Source organism: Aptenodytes forsteri, unplaced genomic scaffold (assembly GCF_000699145.1).
Source record: "Aptenodytes forsteri isolate BGI_AS27 unplaced genomic scaffold, ASM69914v1 Scaffold518, whole genome shotgun sequence".
NCBI classification, from domain to species: domain Eukaryota; kingdom Metazoa; phylum Chordata; class Aves; order Sphenisciformes; family Spheniscidae; genus Aptenodytes; species Aptenodytes forsteri.
In genome coordinates this window covers 661,785-689,237 of record NW_008795773.1, presented here as the reverse complement: position 1 = coordinate 689,237, position 27,453 = coordinate 661,785, and the positions used below count along the sequence as shown (strand labels likewise).

General features: G+C 51.9%; 1 protein-coding gene across 2 annotated transcripts in view; it reads right to left on the bottom strand.

Moving 5' to 3' along the window:
- The window catches only part of RGS3 (regulator of G-protein signaling 3), an 84,715-nt gene that overhangs the window by 47,861 nt on the left and 9,401 nt on the right, over positions 1-27,453 (bottom strand). Inside the window, exons 4-15 of one of the 2 annotated variants that reach the window (XM_019473209.1) lie at positions 27,234-27,328; positions 26,266-26,334; positions 25,584-25,644; positions 23,265-23,355; positions 22,110-22,177; positions 17,898-17,979; positions 17,071-17,176; positions 16,432-16,771; positions 15,935-15,974; positions 10,869-11,059; positions 9,022-9,105; positions 960-1,071 (exon numbers count right to left, since the gene is read on the bottom strand). In XM_019473209.1, coding sequence (XP_019328754.1) covers positions 960-1,071; positions 9,022-9,105; positions 10,869-11,059; positions 15,935-15,974; positions 16,432-16,771; positions 17,071-17,176; positions 17,898-17,979; positions 22,110-22,177; positions 23,265-23,355; positions 25,584-25,644; positions 26,266-26,334; positions 27,234-27,328 — 1,339 coding nt within the window. Of the gene's footprint in view, positions 1-953; positions 1,072-9,021; positions 9,106-10,868; positions 11,060-14,879; positions 14,890-15,934; positions 15,975-16,431; positions 16,772-17,070; positions 17,177-17,897; positions 17,980-20,352; positions 20,407-22,109; positions 22,178-23,264; positions 23,356-25,583; positions 25,645-26,265; positions 26,335-27,233; positions 27,329-27,453 lie in introns of those variants that run through there. The other variant, XM_009283617.2, reaches the window with a different exon arrangement.

Genomic DNA, 27,453 nt, shown 5'->3' with positions numbered 1-27,453 from the left:
GTCAGGTCCCGGTCCAGCAGGACCCGCTGCCTGGGCTCGAAGAGGAGCCAGGGCACCAGCCCCACGCTGACGCAGTCGGGCGACTGTACACAAAACAAGCCCGTACCCAAAAAGCGACTGCACCAAAGAAGGAACAAGGTGGGACTGGGCCTGAGGCCAAGAATTGGCTCCACCGCAGCAAATAGGATATGGTAGAGCAATTCATTTGTTCCTCTTTTGACCCTGAGTAGCTAAAGGCCATCTTTTGTACAGCCTCAGCATTTCAACTTGAAATAACTGATTTCAAGTCACCCCCTGCCCTAGAAGCCCTCCCTGAGCCCTCAGCTGGATGCGAAAGCTCAGCCAAGGTGAAGAGAGTAAGGGCATGGTCCACAGCCTCCCACCGAGGCCAGGGTTTCCTCTTTCCTCACCAGTGGGGTGTGCGTGGGGGAGGGATGCTAGCCTAGGGGAAAACCATGGGCGGCTGAAGGGAGAAGTAGCAAAGTAAAGGTCAGTAGGGCTTAGCCAGACTCCCTTGGAGACAACCTCTGAACTCTCCCGAGGCACCATGGGGGAAACATCAAGACTTCATTTCCCTTTCTCAGCCTCGGCAAGCCCCCGCTGTAGGCAGTGTGACACCAACAAGGGGAACAGCCCAGCACAGCAAGACCCTGGGGAATGCCAGCCCAAAATCCCCGAGAGATGCACCCAAAAAGCCCTGGAACATGGTGCTACCTGAGTGCCCCCAAGGTGTCCCAGGAGATGGAGCTCCCGAGGACTGGGTTAATGCAGGGATGGGAAGGGTGATGCTGGCCCTGCACCCCAAGGAAGGATGATCTGGCAGCACCAGTTGGATGGTACTGTTACATGCTGGAAGCAATGGGATAGTGGGGTGCTATCCTGCTGCTGGCCAAAAACTTTTATAGCTAGCAGCCCTGAAAATGCCCCACATGTCTCCAGCTGCTGCTGCAGACACTCACCCTCCTGGAGCTTGACACTCTGCAGGTAGAGAGGGTTCCTCAGCACGTTGCAGCGCCCAGGCTCGTCCTCCTTGGTGAAGAGCAGCAGGTCAGAGTAGATAAAGAGGGTGACCTGGAAGCACAAGAGCAGCAAAGAAGCAGCTATAAGGAATTCATCTCTTGGCACCGAGACAGCATCCTGGAAAGATCCTCTACCCTGGGGAGACGCACCAGCCATGACAGGCAGCCCAGGCACCCCTTCTCTAAGGGGCTGATTGCTGCTACACCCCTCAGGGCGCTCCCAGCAAGCTTCGGACGAGGCTCCCCCTGCTTGGCAGCCACCTATCGAAGCTTGTGGAGTCCCGTGGCAAGAGGGATAAACCTGCCCGACAGTTTCACGCCACACAAACACACCCTCTCTGCTCTCTCGTGTCACTTCCCATTTACATAAGTTATAAATCAGAGGAGCAGGAGGAGGGAATAAGTTGCCGACTAATCCCAGCACACTGGAGAAGTTGCAACCTAAAAGCAAATGTGATCTCCCTGAACACACTCACGAAGGAGCTTCTCGCTGTTCTCAGTCTTTGCATGCCCCGTTTTGCTCCCCTTGAGAAAATAACAGTTTGGCTTTAACAACAGCAGAACCCACAAGAGCAGTTGCAGGGAACAAACCTGACACCTTTAAACCACGCTGACGGGTGGAAAGCAAACACTGTGTCTGCCCAGCTCTGTGCCTGAGCAGTGACTCAAGTGTCCTAGAAGCTGAGAGTTACTCCAGAGCAGTAGTAAGTGCTCACAACTCAAAAAGTAGATTTTGTTCTGCTTCTGGCTCTTGCCTGCGGTCCCTAGTTCAATCAGTACAGATTAAGTGTGATCTTTAAAATAAGAAGAATGAGCTTCTCCGCTGTAATGGAGATCCTTGACCCAGAAGCCCACAGAAGGTGAGTAGCTTGGTGCAATCACTACACCAGTAGCCGAGGTTTGAGCCTGTCAGAAGTTGGGGGCACGCAGCAAAACTTAGAAGATGCCAGGAAGCGGCTGCAACATGCCAGTGAGCATATTGGGTGCTGGACCTTCCGCCTACTGCCAAACCACGCACTGCTCTCAGCACGGGACGCAGCATGTGAGCACCCGGCTGCTTTTAACCGCTCCTTGGGATGCTCCCAAAAACCTCCCACAGCAAAGGGAAAGCTGCTTTGCAACACTGAGCAACGGCAGTGAAGGTTTTGTGGCCTTTTAGCAATCCTTTCGCAAAAGCAGAAAACAACCCAGCATCCCAGGGGCTTACTGGGAGCTGGCACCGCTGCCACCACCAAGTCACCCGTTGAAAGGTGACTTTGGCTCTGGACAGGGACTGAGTCACTGTTTATGGGGACGCACCGCCAGTACAGTTTGTCTCCATGCCCAGAGGCTGACAGACACATGTCAGGAAGAGGACAAGCTGGGTAACAGTTTATCACATGGTGGCGAGTCTCACGTCAGGGCAGCAGCATCTGGCTTTGAAACCAAAATCTAGCCCTTGCCACAAGATTTCTCCTTGCTGTGCAAATTCATTTTTGTGGGATTCTTAATAAGCACAAAGCTACTGGTGTAGCTTTAACTGACAATGAAACCAGGGAGTGTCTGTTTTCCTCTGTATTATTTGGAAAATCCCTTCCTCTGCTCTCAACACACTGTTGGCCTAGTGCCCACATTCACCCTCTTCATTACTTCAGACCTTATTATTAGTACAAGGAATAACGAAGTATAAACTGCATTATAAACTTTCTCCCATGCCTATCTTGTTCCAAAAGGTAACTTTTCTGGGACATGTCTGGTGCCATGCCAGGTCCCTCAGCCTCAAAGAAGAGATGTTCAGGGATTTTGAGAATAGCAACTCAGCAAAGTGAAGGAGGTAAAAGCACGATCAGCAAGTGGTCATGCTGGAAATGGAGGAAAGAAAACAAAGACCTAAGACGCACGGAAATTTAAAGGGTAGAAAAAAGGATAGAAGGATCAGCAGGAAAAAAAATATCACTTCAAATCCAAGAAGATTTAAATAGGGAATCATGGAAACAGAAATACACAAAAAGTATTTACAGGTAACATTGTGCCTTTATGGGAAGACGGGACTGATTGAATTCAGGATGTAGAGAAGATAAAAGCGCAGCCAGTGTGGGTTACGTAAAAGCATCTCTATTAGATGCTGCTTCCAGGAAGACACTTGATTTTAGGGCAGCTCCACACAAAACCGTTTATAGAGGTCCCTTTGCTCATCCACGTTGCTGGGGGAAGAAAACAAGGGTGTCCCTTCCACCCACAGAGCCAGAGCCTGCCAAGAGCACCCCAGCGCCGCAAGGCCCGGGGCTCCAGCGGACCCCGCTCACAGAGGTGGGAGCGGGACCGGCTCTGCGGGGCAGAGCACTTACCCCACCTGCAGAGCCGAGCACGGGAAACTCAAATCACGGATGACCCTAAGGCAGCAGCCAGCAGGTATAAGAGGAGGGGGGCTGGAGTGAGTAATCTGGAGCTCTGCCTAGGGTTGCCATCACACCGCTGACAAGCTGTAACATGTCTCTAACAGCCCTTTGCAAACAGATCTGGTATCTACCATGAAAAAAATCACAGGGCTCATAAAAGCAAAAGAGCAAACAAAAAAGAAACGCAGCGCCTGAATTCATCCAGGCAAGACACAGAATCTACCAGAGTTGCTCCTTGGAGAGTCAGAGTATCTTCGTGTATTTCCCAGAACTAATTTCCTACCCCAAAATCAGAAATAGAACAACTGGCATGATGAGAGGACTCCTCTGAAGACAGAGCTAGGCACACCTGTGTTATTACTGGAGTGATCAAGGCCACACGGCAGTTGTCACACAGACCTTTTAGGGAGCTGTGAATAGATTTTACAGGGGAAAAAAAAATGTTTGTAGAGGCTGACACCGATGTCTCAGACTGTTCATCTGGGTGTGCTCTGCACCACAGCAAAGAGCAAAGCCTCTTCTGCTGATAGATATGACTAACTACAGAACATAACTGGCAAACGGTTGTTACAGAAGGAAGGGGCACGTTTAAAGTGTTTACTAAAAGAAAACAAGAGAGAATGAAAGCCAGGAGGGAAGGTGGAAAGCAGTGGGTTAGCGTGCTTCCCCAAGATGAGAACAGGAGATGAACACTGGGACTGCTACAGAGCCCCACCGCAGGAAGGAGGAAGCGATAACCGTGCCTTGTAAAGCAAAATATGGTCAGAAAAACATTATGAAAAGGTGCCCAGAAATTAAGCCTTGCAGCCAAAGTACCTTCACATTCAAGCTTAAGAATAGTTAACTCTCCTCCTAACCCCGTCCTCTCCTGCTCACCTATGCACGGAGAGCCACTGCTACCTGCATTATGACAAGGAAGACTTTGCGTGTTGCAACCGCAGTAGTGCATCAGCAGAGACACTGGCACGATGGATCAGTGCAAACCCCACCTGCTTGTCCCAGTGCTCGGCAGGAAAAGCCTGAGTCAGCGGATGCTTTCCGAGACATCGCCCTCTCTCTTTCTAGCAATAGTCTCATAGCCGTGCCCAGCAAACGAGAGGGAGCTGAGGAAGCAGAGTGAAGCAGAGGCAGGTCTTTTGTGATAGAGCTTTCAGATGCTAAACGAGAACATGGTGACGATCCCCTGCATCTCTGGCCAGAGAATGCTGCCTGCAGCTGGCTAGAGAAATCCTATAGTCCTTGGTGGGGAGCTCGTAAGACGGGTATCCAACCCTAGGACTGATCCACACACATTTTCTATTTACCAATACTGGATTCTTCTCCAGAAGAATTGGGTGCAACCCCAAAGAGAAACTCCAGTGGTACAAGTATGAGGGTTGTATCTGCAAAGTTCAAGTGTCCCCAGTCATTCAGCTGAGCTAAATGGATGAAGCTTTCTCAATCTTCCTCCATTTTTTCAGATCTTGATTTATCCTTGTAGCCCTCTTGTAAGACCATCCAAATTCTCAGTATCCTCTATGAAGCAGACATCACTGTTGGACTCATCAGACCAAGAATGACACAGCTCCCCACATACAGGGTGGTATCACCCAGTCACTTCTATTCAGTGCTCCCCTGATCATATGCTTCAAAGTCGTAGCTTTCTTGGCTACAGCTTTGCGCTGGCAGTTACTCACTTAGTTTTCACACAGACCAGAGCAATAGGAGAACATGATTAAAAGTAATCCAGTTACCATAGCTTCGTACATTAGCATCTCAGCCAGCTGAGCCCCCGTCTAAAGAGAGAAGCAGTCTAGGCTTTGCAGGTGGGGTAGGTGCACACACATAGCCATGGTACTTTGGAGACGGGCATGAACTTCCCACGTCAGGGAAACTTTACCACCCTTCAGTGATAACACCAAAGCCTTTGAGTCATTGCTTTCCATCCTACAGCCCTAACTCTCTCAGCATGACCTGCTCCTTTGTTCCTGGATTTTTACTTCTGCATGTATCCACATTAAATGCATGTTCTCCAAGACTTCTCAGCAGTCTTTTAGCCCACAGTGCATTTACCCTCTTTTACCACCTCACACACTTTTTTCTGCCAAGATTATTGGCAAGGAATTTATACACTCAGGAAGGAGTTTATATGCTCAGCTAGACTTTGATGAAAATACACCACCACACTTGCCAAAAGGAGATCCATGGTGAAGGCTTTAGCTGTCAACTTTGAACCTCACCTTGGCTTACCTGAATCAAATATTCTTCTACCATGAACATCAGGGGAGAGCAGGCACTGAAGACCTCAAGGGGTCACGCACCTACCCTCAAACACCAGCATAAGCAGTGGCTGTGCAGATGGGGAAATGGTGTAAAAAATGAGGAAGAGAAGGATATTAAGAAGCAGTGAAGAAGGGACAGAGTAAGTGGGACTAGTGTGGTGGAGGGAGGAGGCAAGGGCAAGTTTCTGGTATTCTCACCCAAATGAAAGTGTCTAAAAAAGGCTGAAAACCAAATCTTGAAACATCTGTGCCAAAGAGTAGGGTTTTGGTCAACCCACTGCGTTGGCCAAACTCAGCCACCCCCCGGAACAGGGACGTGCCAACCCCGTCCCAGGCCAGGAGTGCCAGGAACTTGCAGCACAATACTTGCGATGAGAGAGAAAAGCCTCTTGCCCTGCAGAGAAGAGTATAAAACCTGGGCATGCCGGTCCACGTCCTCCAGACTCCTGGCAGAGCTGGGCGCTTTCAGAGTTCAAGGGAGGACCATCCTGATCTGCAGACCCTGCCGGGATGGCAGAAAAGAGAGCTGAGAAGGGGGCGAGCATGGCCCACGCTGAGAAGGGCTTTGGAAAGTTGCCTCCAGGTACCTTAGAGATGGACCAAAAAGGACAAAGCCCATGTTCGACACCTTGTGCGCAATCGCCTGCATCACGCTGGTTCCTCTGGCACTCCACAGGCTGGAGGGATTTCAGAAGACCATAAAAGCGGGAATTGCAACAAAGTCTAGACAGGATGTGATTAAGGCCTGAATAAGGATTGCCCCAGAGGTAAGGTCAGGGAAAGGACAGATCCTGGCAAGCCTCCAGAGAGATAGGTTGACTCCTTCAGGAGATGGGAGTTTGCTCAGTGATGAGGATGCAGTGCCAGACGTGGAAACTGCCAAGGGGAAAAGATTCTGGTTGGTTGGTTTTTTTTTTAAAGATTAAACAGGACCTCCATCTCCAGCCCCTGCACCTGGGCTCTCCTCTCTCGAGCCACTTAGCCAAAGCAGAATAACATGCAGAAAAGAGTCCTGCAAACCGCAGGAGCAGTGGTCCAGTTTGAGAGAGGCTGGGTGGGAGGAGCAGTGGGAAAATGGAAAACCACATGGAGCAAGGGAGAAAGGACCGATCGGAAACAAGACAGCCTCTGTTCGGGCAGCAGGGAAGGCTGGGGAGGGAGTGAGCTCGAGCCCAGCAGAAAGAGAAGTCAGAGGCCTTCTGTACCAGGGGAAACTCCGTTGTGTTCAGGCCATTTTAGGTCTTCCTGGCTTCAGAAGTTTAGGTTCCCTTATCTCACAGCCCATCAGGACCAAAGCAGACACCCTTGCTCCACTGGAGAAGGGGAGTCTCTGGCTTTCCAGAGAGACCTGCACCAATTCCTTGAAGCTCTGCAAAGCCTGCCGTGACCCTGTGACATACTGCAGACATGAGAAAGCCCTTCCCCAGGGACATGGCTGATGTCCCAATGTTGCTACCTACAACTGTCAGTCAGCTCCCGGCAATACGGGGCTCAGCACCACGCCTGGGTTCCACCAAGGGAAGAAAGCCCTTCCCCAGGGACATGGCTGATGTCCCAATGTTGCTACCTACAACTGTCAGTCAGCTCCCGGCAATACGGGGCTCAGCACCACGCCTGGGTTCACACCAAGGGAAAAAGACTCCTGCCTTCCAAAGCAGACGCTGCCACATGCTTGTTCCCATTCACTGCTTCTATTTTTTCACTACGCTTAGTCACAACCTCTTGCCTTGCCCCTCTACCAGGCTTACAAAGACATCACGGCCTCAAGGCACCATCATTCTCAAACGCTGTCTCACGTTCCTGGCCAGCGTACAGCATCCTGCCCTTTCCTGGCAGCAGCTCCAAGTGGGAAATCCTCTTCCAGCCTCACGCTCATCCTTAGGGTATCGTAAGCAAACAGAGTCCTTTCCCTGATACATCCTCCTTCTGATCCTGCCCACAGCTGGGTCTCTGAAATGGCTAACATGGCCATTTGGAGACAGAGCAGCACACCTCCTCCAAAATGCTTGTCCTGAGGCTCTCCATCGTCTAAACATGAACACCCCCATACACACACATGCTCCACCCACGCTGCAAACGGCCTTAGTTATTCATAATTATTCCACATTTGGCTGCTACTACAGACCTCTGAGTCTGACCTGAAAGCAAGCAACTCCAAACCACCCAGGAGAAGCATCCTGACTTCAGGCTGGCCACCATATTTCCAAGCCATCGCAGCAGAGCTGTGCTACACAGCCATGTGTGTACCTGATTTTCATTCATGCAGGTGCCCAGAAGACCCTGAGCAGCAAAGAACAGCAGGACAGACAGGGGAAGAGTTTTATTTACAAATCAGTGACAAGTTTCCTAATGGATCATGCAATTTCTCACGTACTTTGGCAGAAAGAAAAAAAAAATAGTGACTCAAGTCAAAGCAAGTGATGAATTACATGTTGAAAACCAGAAAGAGAGAGGAGTCACTTAACATAACACAATCTTGTACTGTTGTACTCTTATACAGGCCAGCAATATGACGTGTCTCTGGTATTCTGCTGTCGGCCACCCAGGAGGTGTTACCCAGAAACTAAGATTAGTCAAGTAAAAATTCCTCTATGGCTCTGTGAAGATGACACATTGTTCACTCCAACTAAATTCAAAACAAAATTATTCTGTACAGTCATGAGATTCTCTGAAAACGCCCCAAAAGAAACGGCAGTTTCCTTCAGCACTAGTGCGCAATGCGTGAGTGGGCTCTCCCAACTGCCGCTTCTTCTGTCCCAAATTCCAGACTTTACAGTTGGATGCAAGTGAAGCCAGCAGCAAATGTAATCAACACTTCCAAACTCTGCCGGTTTGGATGTCGAAAGTTGTCACATACACAGGTTCAGCATGTAGCCAAAGCTTAGTTGTTTCCCCACATTTTTAACATTTTAACATCCCCCTCTGATAATACTGCAGAAAAGAAGCTGAAGTAAGACAAAAGAGAGAAATTTGGACAAGACATGTGACCAGTTTCAGGAACTAAATTTCTGAAAACCCCCGTAACAAGTTCTCTGTCTAGCGCTCTAACCTGGCACAAAACGTTCTTAAACTCTCTCTTTCTGAGTCTGCCGGTGGCCTCAGCTGCCGGGCTGTAACTGGCATGCATTTGCCATGCGCAGTTTCTTCTTTGTGAGCATGAAGGAAGACAAGAAAAAAAGTTGATTTCCAGCAAAGAAGAGTTTCGATATTTAGTTTATCCCATGATAAACTGACTACAAGTTTTTCCAAATATCATAGATTAATATAAGTACTGCACAATAAAACATTTCCCTTCTCAATCTACTATATAAGACTGCAGAAGAGCATGTTTAGAAAGCTCAGACAGCATGGAAAGAGTCTTACCTGTATAGTCCTGCTTCTGCTCTCATGAAGAAGCAGCTCCTCTGACAGAAGCAGAGTCCGGGCTGGGTTGCAAAGATCTAGGGGCTACATTTGAAAGGGGAAAAAGAAAAAAAAAAAAAAGAAAGAGTCAAACCTTCCACTGGAAGCTGAAAGGGGAAAAAGAAAAGAAAAAAAAAAGAAAGAAAGAGTCAAACCTTCCACTGGAAGTGTGGTTTGCCAGAAAAACTTTCCGCCCACCAAACCTACTTTGTCTTCCCTTTAAGCTATAACTCATTCAGGGAGAAGCCACCCCACACCGCACTCAAAAGGACAGAAAGTCTGCAGTCCAGCTACACGACAAAAAGAAAGTCTTACACTTAACACCTACGTCAGACCCATCTATAAAAAGACAATCAGCCACTTGCCTCTTCGTACGTTAACTGTTCTGCACAGTGCGGGCTTGGTTATGGGTGCTTTTTAGCAGGAAACACAACCACAACAGTGGTACATCAGGTTCTCACGTCCCTCAGACAAGAATATTTGCTACATGATTTTATGGATTGCTCTCACAGTAAGTTAAAGCGCCTTTAAGAAGGCTGCCCTTTCTCGTGCCACGCTGCACGCTCAGCTCCCCAGTCAGCGCCTTCTCCGTTTAATGCTGGAGAAGAACAGGACAGGTTCAGTTGTCCAGACTGCAGAACAAACCCTGCAAAACCAGCCCAGGACGATCCCCCTGAGCAGCACGGCCAGCAGGCACGTGAGGGTACCTGCACAGGGGCCTTGCAGTATGAGATGGTGTGAAGCATAAAAAAGCAGTTCCTGAAGTGGCAGAAACACCCCAGACTCAATCCAAGACACAAGGTTTGGGAGTAAAGAGCCAGAAGTGCCAGTTGTGTTCCTACCAAAAGGCAGACGGTGCACACAGCCAGGGCTGGTGAATGCACTGGTGCCAACGTGAACGGCCACCCAGGTGCCGTCGGGGAGGACAGAGGTGAGCATAACCCTGCCCCCCCGCACCAGCCCAGCCCCACATTTGCCCCCAGGCAGTCCGCTGGCTCAGGCCAGAGGGACAGACAACATGGATCGTGGGTTTGAGCCCAAAGGAGCTCAAACATGGATCGTGGGTTTGAGCCCAAAGGAAATCACCAGTCTGAGCTGACATGACTGTGTCATTGCTGCTAGCAGGGGAGGACGGAGGGTTCCCCACAGCCTCAGAAATAAAGGTATTCATCAGTAACGTACTTAAATATACAGGATCAGATGAGGTTTTCTGGGATTCTGGCCATATGAAGGACAAAATGGAAGACACAGAGGTAGTTAGGGCTACTACCACCAAATTCAGGGCTAAATTTTAAGAAAATCTTTTATGGAACTGGGGAGTGAGAACGTCTTCTGTCAAGCCATTACTGCTCTGGATCCTTGTCCATGATTTTAGTGCTGGCCACCAGATAAACTAAAAAATCTTTGTTTGCACACTATAATTAACAGCACAAAGAACCCACGGGAAGAAACCATATTGATCTTCAATTACACGAAGTTGGTTGCTGAAGCCCAGAAGCTGGGATACCTTCTCCTGACTCAAGCAAGCACCCGAGGACCAGATTTGAAAGCTGAAAAGGAGCTTTCTCTTGGGCAGGACACAATTCCCTTTGAGAAAGTACCCAGCACTGTGCTGAGTACAGCCAGCTCCAGAGGAGAGAGCTGAGGATGACAGGGGATCCATGCATTCATGGTATATACTGCTGGGAAATATATCCACATGCATGACAGCCCGGACCCAACCTACAGCAGCAAGCTCTGACACAACCTGCTGCGCTAGGCACTGATTGCATTAGAACCGTTAACACCTCGCTTCCAGCTGTGCTTACCTGCACAAAGATGGGGAACACCAGCACTTTGGGAGCCAGCGTCACATACGTGCCGTAGCTGGAGTGCGGGATGTGTGGCCTCACTATGGTACAGTTCTGGTAGTTCCCATAGCTCTTCATCGTCTGCACAGTCTTCATCAGCCTGGATTTTCTCCCAGAGCCCATGTGCGACTTCCCTTTACATGCATTTCCTGGACCGACAGAGGAAGCAGAAAGAAACACAGAATCAGAAGAGAGCTCCCGCAGAGCTGCTGGACGCTGCTGGCTCGGCTCCCGCCCTCACAGGCTGGAGGAGGGCACATAAAGCCTAAGGGGAATAGCTGGAGCCAAGGGCTGCAGGGACATTCGTCACTGCGCTATCAAAGGTTCCCAGGGATTCATGAAATAACAGCACTGACTTAATTCTCCCTAATGCAAAATGAGATGTCCCTTGACATTTCTGCTCAATCAAGGGCTACTCACTTGCTGGACCAAGGACTGAACTGGATCACACCAGCAGCACAAACACATCTATGTATGTACAAACGAAAACCCAAGGAAGTCACAGCAGGCTCAGCTGCAGGCTGAGGTCTCTGGGTGTACGCTGCCTTCCGCACAATTTATGAATACGGTACTTTGGAGGAAGAGATGCAGTAGTATTATACGCACCTCCCTATGCAGTACTGAAAGTACGAAATAAGAAATACAGAACAACCCCAAACACAACTTTAAATAGTCATTCCTGAATCACAGGGGCACCAAGGAGGTTCCCACCATCGGGGAATACCTACCTGCACCACTGAACCCTTCCCTTTCCAGGGAGGGGAAAACCATCTGTGACTAACTCAGGGCGGGAGAAAAAAAAAAACCACTGGAAATTTAAACCTTGGGACATTTTTATCCACACAAGTCCTGCCTGCTCTGGATTCTGGGCATGGGAGTTAGCAAAGTGCAGGAATTTCATGTCATGGGGCGCTGGGTGGTGGGTTAATCACAATTTTTAGAAGATACTAAGATTGGAGGCGTCAGAGAAAGGGACAGAAGTGATAAATGCATTCATGCGCATGGGATCAATCCATGCCTTTCCAAATCGCTCCCAGGGATGTGATGGTTACTCAGACATGGGGGTGTATTTATAAAGGATGACCTCATTTTGCATGAGGCTGGCACATCGTCCACTGTTTTTCAGCATTACGTTTCGACGCTGGAAAAAGTCCAAGCAGCCTGACTGGTTTTTCGCTCTGTCCCTCTTCATCGCAGAAAGCCGTTATCCTCCTTCAAAGGCGGGATTACACAAAACCTTTCCTTTGCAGCCTCCCACCTCAGCTGGTCGAGCAGAGCTACGGCTTTTCCCAACAAGCCAACACCACCTACTGCAGCCACTCCACACCTGCCAGTCTGCATCGTTAGAGGCCAGGGGACATTAGGCGGTATGTCAAACCAGTCCCAGAATCTCTAATGTAATTGATAATCCTGTGATTAAAAGCATTATTGATAATAATCAACAATTGTCATTGTTCCCTGCTAGCTGCTGCGTGGGTGAGTCCTTCCTTCCCCTATTGCTGGGCAATTGCTGCTATAGAGGATTTCTAAGCCCTTTCCTCCCAGCCCAGAGGAATGCCTTTGAATACATCCAGCATGCTCCCACCAGCATTTTGTCTCGCGAGCACAGGCACGGGACGTGGGGATGCTCTGCCTGGATAGAAACTACCATTTCCTCAGCACCAGCGCAATGAGGCGAGAGCATCACAGACTGCTGGGAGCCGGTGCCTGTACGCACAGCTGGCTGTGAGCAACAAGATGGTTTGGTGGGCGATCTGTCGGAGGCAGCAGTGCTAAGGATGGCTTTATGCACCCTCCTCCCCAGACCCATCACATGGAGCCGGGATGAAACCAACACACAGGACCGGAACCAGAAAGGAGCTGCGGAGCTGCTGCCCGCTGGGCTGCTCTGCTCTCAGGTGTGCTGGGACAGCACGGCTGCCGAGCAGGGAGCGGTTGTGAAATATTTCCCAGTAATGACATTAATCCATTAGGCCCAAGGGCCTCGGCATTCTCTGGTGACCCCAGCATACAGTTTTGGCCATCTCTGGTGTCCCCAGGCCCACAGTGCACATCTCTCCTGCCATACGCAAACTCCCATCAAAGCAGCAACAGGACCTACCCTGCTGGGGACAGAAGGAGGGACAGGTTCATGTTCCCCAAGAGCCCTTAACCCCAGACCACGTCCCGCTGGGCACCAGCAACCTGTGCTCTGTCCTAAAACTTGCAGGCACCAACTCCAACAGGAACTGAATAGGTCTCTAACCAAAAATTCGTGCCTTCTTCAAAAGAAGCCCCACTGAAACATTGAAGTGTTTTCTCTCTCTCCCCTGAAGCTGATGAACCAAACCAGCTTGGGTCCAGCAGGCAGAACTCTCCACTTGGATTTTAACATATCCAGGTGAGAAACTGGAGCATTAGCCCAGGATCCTCCCCCACAGCGATATCTTAGGAACACGTATGAGCAACCCCTCCTGCAGCCCCCTGCTAGAGCGGTGTCCCAGCAGAGACGCCCCAGCATCCCTCCCTCCCTCCCTCCAGCCACCCAGCCCCGGGCGTTTCTGCTCCCACCACAGCAGCTTTCTGCACAGTGGCTTCTGCCTTTGCACTGTAACCGATACCCATGACCTTCCCAAGCAGAAATGAGCCAAAAGACTTCTGGACACGGCTCAGAACAGATAAGGTCTCATCCAAAGCAAATATACGAACCTACCCAACATTACATATTCCATTAAGTATTAGGAAATAGCGCATTTGCTTTCAGATAAACGCCAGCAGAGCCAGACCGTGCTCTGTTGGCAATCCAGACCTGCTGTTTACTGCTTGCTTTAACAGCCTGTCTTTGCAGGGGGGTGGCCCTCGTGACCTAAAAGGTTGTTTCCACCTCTAAGTGCAATAATCCTGACAGTTTCTCTTTTCCCTTTTTCATGGTTGCACTGCCAGATAAAATCAAAACGTGAGAGACAGTTCAACATAGGACAGATACAATCTGTCTGGGCTGTTCAGGATCTGCGTTTCCTCTTACCCCTAAATCACCTCATTTTATCAGAGGAATTTATCACCTGCACAAGTCCTGTTTTCTGCACGCTGGCACAGAAACGCATCCAGCCTGCCCGAAGCATGAGCTCCTGTCACTGTGTGACTGGTGGCCCGCTCTGCACCGCCATGCTTAATCGCTGCTCAGGTTAACTAGTGCATTCTTCCCTCTGAAGACTTAACATTCAATAAACTGAAAACAATCACTAAAAATTGTTATGGGAAGAAGCCCAAGTCTTTCAAATTCCACCCTGCTGTAAGAACAAGTCCCCATGGTCCAGCTCATCTTTTCACAGGATCCGCAAACAGCAGGAAAGAATTGCAATTATCCACGGTACAAAACATCCCCTGCAGTTGAGCTGTGGAAAATTCTTCTGGCCGCAGAGCACCGGGGCTGGGAGCACCCAAGGCACAGGGGCCTCGGACCCACGCTGCTCCCTCCTGCTCCCCAGCACCCCCACCATGGCTATGCCAGCCCCACACTTTGCCTTCTATGGACACTGCCTCGCCTTTACAGGCAGCACAAAATTTTCTAGCTGGAAATTGTGCTGATAGCGGTGCTCACACCAAGGAGGGACTGCTGAGTTAAAGACAGTCCTGCAAGATCATGCCTAGGAGGTCAGCTCTGCTACGGACAGGCAGCTTATCCTAAGGGCATCCTAACAGACCAGGGTGCAAGCGTGGCCTCCCAAAGCTCCTGAATGAATGAACTGGCAAGAGGCGGTTCTGCATGGAGCTGGGCGTGCTGAAAATTGCAATTGCAAGTTCAACAGCAGCCAGTGAACGCCCTAGGGAGCATCTCCAGGCCTCGCTGTTCTTGGTTTGTTTCTGTCCCCAGTTTCCCACTTGAAATGACAGTCACCTGTTGACATCTAGTTCAGGGAGACCTTGTGTTAGTCTCTGCTCCCCCTCTCGCAGCCCAAGATTCATGCAGTGCCCTGCCACACACCTCACCCCACTCTTCCTGCAAGCCCATCCGTACCCGGTTCTCCAGGATGACCAAGCACACCTGTTGCCGAAAATGAGCTTATGCTTCAAAGGGTTTTTGAGGAGAGCTGGTCCAGAGACTGCCAGAGACCTTGCAGCAGCCCAGGAAATGAGTATTCCCCAAAGCTGGCACTTCAACCTGCACTAATGTCTGTACAAACCTGAGTCATGGCCATCCTCACTACCTTAGTAATAAAATGAAACTCAAAGCAGGGGCCATAGTATTGGCATCCCCAGCAAGGCATCACGTACAAGAAGCTAAACACGTCACGGAGCAGCCCAAGACACATCTGGGGAACAGCCCAGGAAATGAGTATTCCCCAAAGCTGGCACTTCAACCTGCACTAATGTCTGTACAAACCTGAGTCATGGCCATCCTCACTACCTTAGTAATAAAATGAAACTCAAAGCAGGGGCCATAGTATTGGCATCCCCAGCAAGGCATCACGTACAAGAAGCTAAACACGTCACGGAGCAGCCCAAGACACATCTGGGGAACCGCCACAACAACAATGCTTAGCATTTTCACATTATGCTTTCATGAAACTCAAAGCAGGGGCCATAGTATTGGCATCCCCAGCAAGGCATCACGTACAAGAAGCTAAACACGTCACGGAGCAGCCCAAGACACATCTGGGGAACCGCCACAACAACAATGCTTAGCATTTTCACACTTTATGCTTTCATCACACCCCTGATGGAAAGTCCCTGCCACCAGCCTCCCTTCTTCAGCTGCTCTGTGATCTCCCACAGAGACCTTCTCACCATGAGGCTCATCCAGTGACATTAGCAGTCGTGCTCTCCTCTGGGCTTGGGGGTAGGGTTCTTGCTTTTATGTTTGACGCAGAGAGTAGGAAGATTATACCACCCAAAAGCCCCAGGCTTCTGCCGCTGTCCTCAAAACATGAGGGACTCCATTGCAGCATTGCAGGGCTAAGGGCAAGGATTCGCTAATGCTAGAAAGACCACGTTTAGCTCTGCGAGGTGCTCTGAGCAGCGTTTTCAGCACATCGGCAACTTACCCACAGTAGCGTTGTTCTCTTGATAGACAGGCCTCAGTAGCTGTAAGACACAACCCAGAAAGGACACAGTCACCTGAAGTAGGTTTGAGATAGACTTTACAACAACCAACTTCAAATTTTAGCATGCCAAACCCAGCAAAGCCAAAGCACTCCAAGAGAGGTGAAAATCATTTTTGCCCTATTGCCAGCAGAAAATGAGAGCAGTGACTGCACTGTGGTCTACGCAGTGGAAACACTTCCCATACCTTTACCCCTTGAGTGAGCCCTGGGAGGAGGCAGCAGGTCACTCACCCCGGCTCTACAGTCCTGGTGGTAAACGTTTTAGAAAAATAGTGAAAACTCCACCGCAGGTCTGGCTTGTAAAAATGGCATGTGCTCTAGCAAACATTTAGAGATGATGCTCGATAAGGCTGAAGCACGGGCCAAGAGAGGATCCAGCAAGCACAGCCAACAGCCACATGCAGTAACTTGAGCGTGGGGCTGGGAAGGAGCCCTACCTGGCTCCCTGGGTTCAAAGGCGCTAAGATGATGTAGTTCTGGTCCGCAGTGGAGGGGACCCGGGACAGGGGTGGCATGGTGTTCTGGCTCCGCTTGCCGATCTCCGTGTACCTCTCCCAGCTGTTCAGCACCAGCCCATCGCTCCCGTCATACAGTATGTGGCAGCTCCGTCGCTGTTCGGGCCGCGAGGGCATGGTGCCGTTCTTTTCCCGCTTGTTGGGTGGTGACTGGAGGTCGTAGGCAGACTTGCAGGATGATCTGCGGATCATGCCTTCGTGTCCTGACTTGACCTGTGGGACGAGCCTCCAGACCAGTAGTATGATCTCAGTGGGACAGTTCCTGAAAGAGATGGCATGGGGCAAGTCAGAGACGGAGCAGTATGGAGTGAGGCACCCTGCATCATTCAGACAGCCATGAGCCCTGCAGTCCTTCCTCCCTCTAATGCCTCTGCCCCTGTCCCACCCTCCCCAGCCCCTGAATCCTTTCTTCTTCTACTCCAGAGAATCTTTTCCCAGTGTCCTGCATCCCTCAAAGCCTTCCCCTTCCTGTAGCCACTCAAAGCTCCTGCTGCCCTGCCCTGCGCTCCCTCAAACCATCCCTCCCAGAGCCCCGCACTGATGCTTTGGGTGAATACTCACCGGATTTCATGTGCCAGCTCTACACATTTCCAGTGCTCCACAGACTGCTCATTCAGCTGCAGCACCGTGTCAAGTTGCTGCAGACCTGCCTTTTCTGCTGGGCCACCTACGGAGAGAAGAGACAAATGCCAGTCACCTGCCTGACAGAGAGCTGAGAGTATGAGGGGGAGAAGCCCTGGGGCTAGGGGACACCCAAATAGCTTCACAGCTTGCACCACTCACTCCTCCAAACCCAATCTGTTTCCTCGAACACTCACACCTGAAAATGAAGTGGGGCCAGCTAGCCTGGAGCTTCACCTCCCAACATGCACGCGCGCACACACACACACACACAGCGTCTGGGACAAAGTCATAAACGCTCTCTCAGAGCTATCGCACAAACTCCCCGTGTTTCCTGGTGTGCAGTGGGGAGCACCAGGGTACAACAGAGACACCAAGTCCATCCTGCAGGTCCACACCAAGAGGGTCTACTCAGGCAACTGAGGGCTCCTGTGACCCTGCTCCCCTCTGTGCCCCTGTCTGACATCCCCCCCATGGATGCTTTCCGTAGGTCTCCCAACCAGCCTGACAGTTCTCAGGTGGGAGAGGGAAGGGAACAAGATCTCTGCAAATTACTGCAACACACTGCCAAAATAGTGACACAGCGCTAACCCAGTGGCCTCTGACCTCATCAGAGGCAACAGAGAATTCATTAAGTGAAGTTTATTGGAGGTAACCAGAGTCCTGCAAGGCACGGGAGCTTCTGAATCACAACATGCTCTGGGAAGCAAAAAGGAGCAGAGTCATTCATTCAGATCAAGAGGGATAAAAATGATCCGATCTCTTACCGGAGTCCACTGCCTGCACACGGACTGGGGAGTCACAGCAGATTGTGAAGCCAAACCCATCGCTTCCTCGAGGGATCGTAATCTGAAGAGAGACACCAGAGTCACCCTGTTAAGTGGGAAAGCAGCCACTGCGTGTGATCAGCGAGCATCCTCCCTTTCGCCCACACGCTGCCCCACAGCCTTTGGAAACGCAGACGCACAGCATTTCTAGAAGCTGTTGCAGAGCCCAAAGGAACCGTCACTCTGTGAACCCCACGGACAACGGGTCTCTCCCCTGCTGCAGCCAAAGTGGGGCGGAAAGGGTGCTAAAAAGCAATGTGAAATCGAGCCGAAGATCAACAGAGAGGAATGCCGCAAAACGAGTGTTCACTGAGCACACACAAGTCTCCACTCGTTACTCTTGCAAGTGTAAGGAAAGGTCCGATAAGCCATCAGAAAGGAAAACCTGGCAGTCTGGCTCTGACACTGATTTCTAACACAGCTTCCCTAAGCAAGTCACTTAAACATTTCATTTCCAGTTGGGTAATACAGAAATAGCAGCACTCCTCTGCTCCAGAGGAAGCCCCGAGGATCGGCACACTCCTGTCTGCGAGGCATCTGTGCTGGCGTGGGCTCTGTATGCATCACCCCATTAGCTGGGGTGAGTATGTTTTCTCTCGCTGAGCTTGGAGAGGATGGATGCTGTGTTGATTTAGGCTCATTTCTCCTCCTGATTCAAGAAGCATTGAGCTTATTAATAAAATGATATTTATTTTTTGATGTTGGCTTCCAGCAGCGGCTCAGCATGACAGTTCCTGTAAATACCTGATTATCCCCCAAGACGTTTGTCAAGATCCTTGTTTTACTGACAGAGAAAAGAAAAGAAAAAATCCAACATCTGACCTGTATTATTTTGAGAACAAACAGTCAGAGAGAAGATGAAGAATTCAGCAGAAGCTGCCAAGGAGGGGAACTGGTTCCTCGCTCCTTTGCCACGGGAGGGCAAACACAGCAAGCTTTCATTTCTCTGCACCTTGTCGCTGCTCGATTGCTCGGCATAAAATCAGGCTTCAGAAGAGAAACTGTCTTTCCCTGGCAGGATCAAAAAGTAGGTCCAGTCCCACTACGCTGAGTATTTTTCTCTCTGGAGTTTCTTGGATCCTCAAACAGGGGAGGAGGCTGCTCTGTACCTTCGAACCAACCCCACATCTCAAATATAAAGCACAGGGGATCCGAGTCCTGCAGAAGTGTTACCACTGGCACCTCGGGAGCCAGCCCAGCATCTCTCCCACCACAGAGACTCCACGGTCACTTCCCAGCCCAAAGCTTCCCCCGCGCCGAGAGGTCTCCCACTCCTTCTCCCTGAGCTGGCTGGCTCTTGTCCGCCGCCAACGGAGACACCTTCCCTGTGCTACTAAATGGCAGCTTCTCGCTGCTGATGGTTCACTTTCCTCAGCTCCCACCACCAGGGCCGTTACAGGGAGTTGAACGTCCATTTTTGCCGCTGTGCACAGAACTAAGAAATACGAGCATCTGACATAAGCTGGAAGGCGGGTGGCAAGATGGTGAGAGACTCCAGCACCGCGGAGGCTCACCATACCCATAACTTTGTCAAAAAATGCAGAAGAAATTGTCAAAATAGAGAACTGAGGTCTAAGACACAAATCACAGTCAGTTGTCATTAATACAAAGCAGAGAAGCATTCCTGCATGAGACAGTCACTATAGCCCTGATAAGAAGTGGGCATTTTTAGTTAAGCTGGTTCTTTGTGCAATTCCCCGTACACGCTGTCCCCCACCAGAGCTTTAGCATGACATGAAAGATTAGCACAGGAGCGCAGAGGAAGGCTGACCATGAGCTGGGACCCCCAATCCAGACTACAGGGGGGAAAATCGCGTTCGAAAGTGCAGGAGCCTGAGACCTGCGCAAGCAAAACCAGCACCCGGCGTCGCACACCGAGCAGGTCCAAGAGAACTTGCACTGGCTTTTACAGAGCACAGCAATTTACTTCTCATAAAGCAAGTCGCCATTGGTTGTAACCATCTTCAAGCAACACTTGACACCCAGATACATTCCCATTAAAACAATTTTTAAAAAGAGATAGTAGCAGCCTGGCAGAGACTCAGCTGCCTGCTGTGCCTGCCTCTCTAATGAGTGGTAGATTGAGACACCACCTCACAGCTTAGCGCTTTCATCGTCGGCATGCCACCCTAAATGCTCCCCCTCTATCCCCATTTACACACTGCGGCAACGGGCAGAGATCAGCCAGAGACAGCTATCTGAAGATGCTTTCCTTATACTCCCAATATTATCATTTACCAATTATAACTATAGCAAATCAACAGCCTAGAAACAGCACACACAGAGCCCAGAAATGGCAAGAAAGCCCACAGACACTTGTAAACTTAACCGAGACTTGCAGCAATGCGCACACAAATGCTGGCACACAGATTTTTTTGCCACAGGAGATACAGACCTGTCTGTATCTCCGCTCCGAGCACACCTTGCAGAGTCCATTGAAGCGGTTCATGGCTAGAAACCCTAAACTCGCCGTTAGCCCATGAAAATCCAGTCCCCCGAAGCAGCCGTAATCCCGATCTCCTTGTATCACATGAGTGTGGAACAAACCACAGTCAAACTGGCATGACCGCCCATGGGAACCCAGCTCCAGAGAAGAATGGCAGGAAGCCACCTTTCACCTCCCCAGCCCCTCTCTGTGCTGTATGCCGCTTTACGATAAGCCAGAGGGCTTCCTGAAAACCCTAACTGACAAGGAAGAGAGAGAGTTTTATATTAAAATTCCTGTCAACTATTTAGTATTCCCTAGTCCCTGCTCTGTTGATGTGGCTTTTGTTCCCGCCGCATTCTTCAGCCGCACGGAGCACTTTGTTATTGCAATGTTCTCACAAACACTTTGAGGATGTTTAAGCGGCGTTTCACAGGCACCGGCTGTGCGAGCTTCACTTCATTAAAAAGACGGCTCGCACTCGTCACACTCGTAAAGGATAAGAGAGATTTTTTTGAACAAAAAGAAGAAAAAGAGAAAGCAGAGTTTGTTTTTGAAAGCACAGACCCAGAGGATACGCACATCCCGATGCTTTGTGCTCGCAGAGTTAAAGAATTAAAGACAAAGAGAAACTCTTAACCCAGCCAGCAGCAGGGCGCAAAGCAGGACTCGGCGAGTCTGCACCTTGCAGCCCCGACTGCCAGTGCTGCGGCACAACCCCTTGGAGATGGGGTTGCAACGGAGAAGAAAGCACCTTCCACACTCCTACACGGGAAAGGAAAAGAGAGGAAAGGCTCAAGGGAACCCAAACCCTGGGGCTCCCTTGCACGGCAGCTGGGGTGGCAGGGCCAGGGGAGGCTGGGGAGGGAGCACGAGGAGCCCCAGCGTTCCCAGGGGACCCGGCAGCACGGCGGGGCCGTCGGAGGCGCTGCCCGGGGCCGCTCCGGGCGCATTGTCCCAGCCTGCCGCACCGCCAGGCTGGAGCTGGAAGGAGGATCGGTCTTCCTTCCCATCCACCATCTTTCAAGTCAGTGGCGACTGCCGGGGAGGAAGGGAGGAGAGGGGCGCTGGCTTTGTTTGTCTTGCTCAATCCTACGCTTTAAAACAAATAACTGAAAATGCAGCTGAGGGAAGCAAGCAAAGCGGAATTCGGCACAGATAAATCACGGGGCAGGCTGAGCCCAATTTCCGATGCAGGCCATGTGTTTGTGTTCCCATTTCCCATCCTTGCCTTTCATATAAATCACTGAGGCTCCACTATGGGCCTTCCCTTCCCAGAGCGAACGGCCCTGAAAGGAGGAGGGGAGCAGACGCACCCGTCCACGGAGACACGGAGACGGCCAGGGACTGATGCTGTGTGGCGGGCAGCCAGCCAGCCCCGTCCCCATCACTCCCGGTCCCCATCGCTCCCAGTCAATGGCTGGCGCTTTGTCTCTGTGGCAATATACTGGAAAAACAGCAGGTCCCTGTATGGCAATGGGGAGCGAGTGTGGGGTTACTACCCACATCACCCACCTCCACCAACTGGTGCTCGATCGGGATAACTAATTGCCTGTAAAAGCCATGGTGTCGACAGGGAGACTGACACAGCTCCCACCTCAGCATCACCCTCACTAATACTCTGTCCCTTGGCTCGTTTGAAACCCCTCCATGCAGGCTCCGCTGCCAGCCAGCTCCCGACCCCACATCTTCGCACCCCTGGTGGGTCATAGCTCTGCCATACCTACCTTCAGCTGCTTCATGGTTGCAGCCTCCTGGCTTTCTTGCGCTGCACCCCGACTTCCCGGCATCGGCTCTAAAAAAAAAAAACAAAAAAAAACCCAAAAAAGGGAAAGGCCATATCAGCCCAACAGCACACATCTGACAATCCCATCCCTCTCCCCCCATGCTGCATCTACACACTATATCTAAAGATCTTTACATGTCATGGGTACATCTCCTCCAGGCTGGGGCAGCCCTGCATGGCAGCAGCCGTGGGGTGGTTGCACATCTGGGGCAGGCACTGCTGTCTCACCCTGCTCTGTGCCAGCCTGTCCTCCTCCACACACCCTGGCAGCACAGCAAGGAGACCAAGGCAGGAGAAGCTCCCCACCATCCTGCACAGACACCAGGAGCCAAACAGTCCAGCCATGGGATCAGCCCCAAGTCTGAGAGGCAGGAATCAGCATAGTGAAAGGCCCAGCAAGAGGCAGAGATGTGGCTGCAAAGTTGGGGTCCCCACAGAGAGCCCCAGACAGCCACAGGTAAGCAGGAGTGAGGGTTGAAAGGGAGAGCTCGGTGCCTGTGCAGAGCCTGCTGAACTGGCCAGGGTCTCCCCCATGCCAGTCTTTTGGGATCCCGGTGCCCACCGAGCATCACAGGGCTCAGAAGCGCTCACAGGGGCATAGGCACCATGGGGCTGAGGGCTGCTCCATGCCAGCACAGGGACGGACATGAGGTTGACTCCTCTTCCAAACCTTGCCAACACTCCCTGGGACATCCCAGTGGGGAGACACACCTCTGCTCTGCTTCAGCCGCCGCGTGGCCACCTTCAGGTGCTTGGTCCTGCCCAGGTCCTCCCCGAGGAGAAGCGCTCACAGGGGCATAGGCACCATGGGGCTGAGGGCTGCTCCATGCCAGCACAGGGACGGACATGAGGTTGACTCCTCTTCCAAACCTTGCCAACACTCCCTGGGACATCCCAGTGGGGAGACACACCTCTGCTCTGCTTCAGCCGCCGCGTGGCCACCTTCAGGTGCTTGGTCCTGCCCAGGTCCTCCCCGAGGAGATAGTACCAGCCACTGATCTTGGGGGGGAGACACACCTCTGCTCTGCTTCAGCCGCGCGGCCACTCTTCCAAACCTTGCCAACACTCCCTGGGACATCCCAGTGGGGAGACACACCTCTGCTCTGCTTCAGCCGCCGCGTGGCCACCTTCAGGTGCTTGGTCCTGCCCAGGTCCTCCCCGAGGAGATAGTACCAGCCACTGATCTCCTGGGGGGGAGGAAAGAAGCTGTCAATGCAGGGGCAGATACTGATCCCCGTTTAACTCAGCCTGGTTGTCCATAGCCCCAGAGGGGTCCCATTGCAGGAGCTGCCCCAGGCCAGTACACAGGGGCTGCCCAGACACGCTCGCGTACAGAGGCACAGTCTGGAGTCCTTCTCTTAGATACAGCAACAGCTAAAATTCCATCCTCCCTGCAAGGAGGGACCAAGCATCACTGAAGTAACAAGTTTCTAGGTTTTTAGAGGGAGACAAGGTGCAGAAAAACAGCCAGTCTCCAGTAAAACTGTCCGTACCGTGTTTGCAGCAGCCGGCAGTCTCACAGGGAGCTCACGGCTCCAGCCTTATCACCAGAGGAGGATGCCCAACCCAGCTTTCAGCAGTGCTGGGTGCTCCCTTTGCCCCTGTCCCATACCCATGTGGCCAGGGCAGTGAAGGGGACAGAGCTGACCTTGGCAATCCCTCACCTCTCGTCCAGGGAGCTGCCGCTGTCTCCCATTGCTCCCCAGGCAGCTGGCAGAAGCCGGAGGGACCAACCATCCTGGACCAAGCCCAGGAGTCGGCTGGGGTTGCAGGAACCACATTCCCAGCAGCCAGAGGAAGGGGACCATTTTAAATGAGTGTTTTAAAACCACAATGAGGAAACTGAGGAGAGGGGAGATGTCATGCAGCACCCAGGAGACAGGGCCAGCTCATCTCAGCCCCAGCTGAGGTCCCGGGCAGATCACACACCCACAGCATCCTCCTCCCGTCCCTGCCAGAGCAGGGTGGTGTGCATGGGTGCTATACACATGAACGCTCCATCCTCTCTGCACACAATGACACCTTGTGAAACTCACCGCCAAAATCTGACAAGGAGGGGACATCTTTGGGGAGGCCAAATATGACCAGAGCAGAGGCTTTTCCTGGGGAGAGCTGCAGTTTAGAGCTGCTCTGCCTAATTATCTTCACTGTTGTAAAAAAGCTGCATCTCACTTGTCCAAGTTCCAGAGGAGGCCACGCTCAAGCTACCTCTTACCCTCTTCTCAGGTCATTGCCACAAATAGCTCCTTTTTAACCTCTTGCTAGCGAGTAAATTTCCACACCTCAGGTGATGTATTAACACTTTCACGAACCCCTTCCAGCTTGCCAAGATACTCTGATGTGCCGGACACCAGATTAGGGCTGTCCAGGGATGAAACCCCTAACCACTGGCAGCTAGGATGAAACATTTCCGTGTTTTAGTGGGTCGGCAGGAGTCATTTATGGCCTCAAGTTGCGGCAGGGGAGGTTTAGATTGGATGTAAGGAAAAATTTCTTTACTGAAAGAGTGGTGAAACATTGGAACAGGCTGCCCAGGGAAGTGGTGGAGTCCCCATCCCTGGAAGTATTTAAAAGACGTGTAGATGAGGCGCTTAGGGACATGGTTTAGTGGGCATGGTGGTGTTGGGTTGACGGTTGGACTCGATGATCTTAGAGGTCTTTTCCAACCTCAATGATTCTATGATTCTATGATTTACAGCAGTAGCCTTGCAGGCTTCTTTAGGAAGGCAAACCCAGCTGATGCGAAAGCTGTATTACCAAGCAGCAGCCAGGCTGGGGCAGCAGTACTGTGACCAAATCCGCAGCAGCGGGGACATGGATTCTGGCACAGAGACAGCCTGGCAGCACCGCTGCTTCCAGGAACAGCCTGAGACCTCTGCGTTTGCCCTCTCCCCACCACCTCAGCTGGTGAAGCCCTGGCTGCTGAGGGCAGGGGATCAGGTAGATCCCTCCTCGGAGGAGTGTGTCCCCACCATCGCACCCACTCGGCCACCACCCAGCGGCCACATGTCAGTTGTGACACGTGCCAGCAGGCTGAGCGAAGCTGGCCCCATCTCCTGTCCCCCAGGCAGCCCTGCTGCGAGCAGGGCAGGCAGCACTCGCTGGGGCCACCTCTCTGCAACCCCAGTTGCTGCTATTCTCTTTGTGTCCCTGCGGAAGGGAGTGACGGTCCCCTGTCCTAGGATTCCTCCTCTAACAGCCGCCCCATCCCTGCCTCCAGCAGTCACACCAACATCAGTCTCACAGTGGCCATCCATACTGAGAATGGGACCAGGAAGCTCCCTGGGCACCTTCAGAGCATCTTTGTCCCACGGTGGGAGAAGCCTGCTCCCACCTCAAGGGTGCACTATGTCCACCCACCGACCTGAGAGAGTCAGGCCCCAGTCCCACGCGCTGCGCTCCGGCACGGAGGTACCTTGTCCAGGGTCAGGAGGGACTTGACGCCAAAGCTCATGCAGCCGATCAGTTCGCTCTGTCTGCAGGAGAGCCAGAGACCATCAGCACACACTTGTTGAAAACTCCCCGGGGACCAGCTCCCCACATGCACCCCTTTGCAGGGACCCCACAAACATCCCTGCTCATGCCGGGAGCCAGGCAGCGCTCAGGACGTGCCTCCCTCTCCATGCTTTGAGCAAGCTTGGTGTAACCACACGGCTCAGCTGCAGCAGGGGCAATGAGGAGCTGGGCTGAAGCATCCTGGTCACCTCCAGCCTACCTGATGCTGGCAGGAGCTTGGCCAAGGAGGCAGATGCCACTTGCCTGAGCAGGCAGCACAGCCTGTGAGGTGCCAGACCCCTTGCTGCTGGGCTTTCCTCCTCACTGCATTGCCCCCAGAGGTAGGGAAGGTCCCCAGCCCAGAGCCAGGCTCCAGCCCATGAGAATGACCCTGGCCGGGGTGCAGGTCCCAGCCCCGCTGTTTAGTTCCCCCCACTTCACCGGCCCGCAGCCTTCGTGCAGGGCAGCCCTGACATCAGGGCCAGCCCTCAAGGCCTGGGGCGCTGGAGGAGCTCACGTGGGGTGGTCAGAGCAGATGGCAGGTTCACTGCCACGCCAGCCCCATTTGAAAGAGACTGTATGGCAGGCTGGCAGCCCCTTACCTGGAATTTCTCTCTCGGTTCCAGACTGTGACCAGGAGACGTTTCTGCTCATGCTCCTCTTGCACCAGGCTGTAACAAGCAGAGGGGACAGCCCGTGAGCACTGACCTTCCCCAGGAGCGCTCGGCAAGGGGGAGCTGCCCTTGCAGCCGGAGACCCCTTGCCCTCCTCAGAGCCAGGTCTTCTCCTCCATTCTCTGCGCAGAGCACTGCAGCATCACCCCGAACGGCAACCTCCTCAAACGAGCCACTGTTGCACTAATTCACTTGTTCCTGACAGACAACTGCAAAGGGATGTGACTTCTCCTGGGCTGGGGACACCGCTCAGGTGGTTTAAGGGGAAAAATAATCTTGCAGAAAGACACACATCCAACATCAAAGGGTAAATGCAAGGAACAAGCCACATTTCAACGCTCTGAAACAACCATCCTGTGGCAGATTAAATGCTGTGTGGGGACAGAGGTCTGACACAGACTGGTTAGCTAGCAATGACAAGCTCTACTGAAACACAACGAGCCATACAGCTCCTTTCCCATGCAGAGACATGCTGTAGCTATAGGAAATCCTTTTACCTTCCTCATTCATACCGATGCCCATACTATTGCAGGTGTAAGGTCTAGGAAATGGAGTGTGTTTGCCCAACTCCTGCCCAGCAAGAAAGTCCAACCGTGCAGGAGCGCCGCTGCCATGCTGTGTGCTGACAGCTTTGTGAGCCTCCGCAGAGCTCTGCCCAAAAGTTCAAGGCATTTCAGCTATAAAAAACAGCAGAATAATGTCTGTCACTCCTCATCTCAGCAGCAGACCTGCTCATGCATGATGCGTGTTTATTATGGATCATAATGCAAGAGCAAACACGGGGTCTTGGCTTCGAGAGGGTACCCCGGGACAGTGGCCACGTGGGTCCCTCACTGCCCAGTGTGAACACGGTGCTGACGGATGGGTCAGAGCTACCTCTGCCCTGTCATACTCACAAAAGAAAGTGCTCGTGGAAGACAGGATTTTTGCTGTCTGGCACAGTCTTCGTCTTTTGCCTGCATTTCCAGTCAGCATCTGGCACGATTGACATCTTTACAGAGGAAAACAAGCAGCATGTTAGCACTCTCAAAGCAAGCACTGGCACACAGCTGCCAGCTCTGCCGGCAGTGGCAGAGGAGACCGGCACAGCCCCTTTTATGGATGGGTAAGCCTCAA